The sequence below is a fragment of the Olea europaea genome, unplaced genomic scaffold (genome assembly GCF_002742605.1).
Source record: "Olea europaea var. sylvestris unplaced genomic scaffold, O_europaea_v1 scaffold311, whole genome shotgun sequence".
In the NCBI taxonomy this organism is placed as follows: Eukaryota; Viridiplantae; Streptophyta; class Magnoliopsida; order Lamiales; family Oleaceae; genus Olea; species Olea europaea.
This window is the reverse complement of record NW_019249854.1, coordinates 1,046,474-1,048,436: the sequence shown is the minus strand read 5'-3', so window position 1 is coordinate 1,048,436 and position 1,963 is coordinate 1,046,474. Positions and strand designations below refer to the sequence as shown.

At 40.0% G+C, this 1,963-nt stretch overlaps 1 protein-coding gene across 1 annotated transcript; it reads right to left on the bottom strand.

Moving 5' to 3' along the window:
- Window positions 1–798: 798 nt before the first annotated feature.
- On the bottom strand, window positions 799–1,567 carry LOC111385233 (protein FAR-RED ELONGATED HYPOCOTYL 3-like). The gene is made up of 2 exons (XM_023009607.1): window positions 1,202–1,567; window positions 799–1,119 (listed from the first exon to the last, which is right to left on the bottom strand). The coding sequence occupies exons 1-2, from the start codon at window positions 1,565–1,567 to the stop codon at window positions 799–801; spliced, it is 687 nt and encodes a 228-aa protein (XP_022865375.1).
- Between the last annotated feature and the right edge of the window lie 396 nt (window positions 1,568–1,963).

Genomic DNA, 1,963 nt, shown 5'->3' with positions numbered 1-1,963 from the left:
TCTTCCAGCGTGCTTAATTCTAGTGAGATCCTTAATAATATTTATAAAGAGGCTGCTATCTTCTCCAACACCAACAAAGTAAAGTGCAAGTAATACACGTGTTAAAATTTCATATAACAATAGTACATCTAATAAATAAATGGTAAATTTCTCTATCTTGGCAAGCAAAGATTTCATTTACTTTGTGCCAACTGGACACAAGCAGAAAAAAGAGACAAAAATCAGCCAGAATAAAATCAAAGCTAGTCTTTAATAGGGATGAAGATATTAAGGATGGTGGCAATACACAAATCAGTGAAACCATAGCGCCTAAAGTCATCAGCCTTTACAAAAGATTCAAACAGCCCATAATGAAATCAAAAGTTCAAGTGCTAGAATGCTAAAATGTGAAATCCACAAGCTGTTCATTGTAACTCTTGTTGGCAGCCACTATCACCCTACATTACACAACACCCCAAATAAGGCTCCGAGCAAATGAAATGAATGAATTGAAAATATGAACCCAACGGTCTAGAAAAGTTCATACCAAAAAGGATTGCGAACATGCGAACGGTGTCAAGGATGAAAACTGTTGAGAGGCGTCAACATCTTATACAACTTCTTCCGCAGTACTATGTCAACCTGTCGGCCTCTCGCCTTTTGTTGACGTCGAAGTTGCCTATATATACATGAAAATTAATATTAGAACTCCGATTGAAACTCAGTTGAAAATAGTAATGAAATAAAATATAATACATTTGCTTTCTTTGACGTTAACTCCAACGGTCCTTTTCGTCGAAGTTTCCTTGGCACACCCTTTCATTTTGATGATACTGGATCTAGTACATTGACGTCGGAACGATTCTGAGAATCCATCCCGCAAGAGATGACATGACTAGGATGACTACCACAACTCAACTTCAGCTCCTTCGCTTGAAGTTTTATCCAATCCATTACTGCAGAACTCCGCTCTTTATCATTCGCAGCAAGGTCAGCCACCTCCGAAAATGCCCGACATATATCATCGTACCTCAACTGTGCCGGAGAACTGACCAACCCATCGTAGTACATTGCTACCCTCGTGTGTGCCCTACTAACATCCCTCCTCCATCTTCGTAGAATAAACTTGTCCGGCAAGAACTTGACATCATTACGAATCAAAACAGTGACTGTATGCCTACAAAACTATCCCTCGGAACTCAAATAAGTGACAACTACAAACAATGTCACATGTCTCCCTCATAAATGAGATGGAAAAGGTCCTCTTCGTCCGATGCGCTCCATATAGTAGGACATCCTCCAGAACCTTGTAAATCGTCCCTGAACATCTCTCCGAGATAGATATGATGTCACAGTAAACCTTCCCGATGAACTCGTCCTGAACCTCTCTGAACTTTGATATGGTGTACACCTTTTGAATTTGAGTGTCCATATCATAATTCGTGACATACGGTACCATTTGCGCATAAGACTTGAAGTCAGTCTGAAACTCTTTCTCAACCTTGCTCCGTAGTGCTCTTTCGTATTGTTCGACAAATTGTTTCGATGAGGTCTTTGAATGCATGTATCCATCGAAAAATGCATTCATGCTCTCACTTCGTTGCGTTGTCGACATTTCGACCTAAAATGTGGTTTTCAAAAAACATGGAACCTAACGACATCTATTTTCAAACAATCCAGACAACCAATCACTGTCATACAAGTTGTACCTATCAATCATCCCTCTCTACCCTTCTTCAAACTCTTCAACGGTCTGTGAATCATACACTAATCCATGTATAGTGGAAAAGATCGATGCCTTATCAACATGATAGCCAAACTTCTCAGGGAACTTCTTCAAGATATGCCAGAGACACCACCTATGCGTCGTATGTGAAAATACAATCTGAATCGCATTCTGCATAGCCCTGTCCTGATCAGTAATTATTCCTTTTGGTGCTTGACCATGCATGCACTGCAACCATGTCCGGAATAACAAGACAAA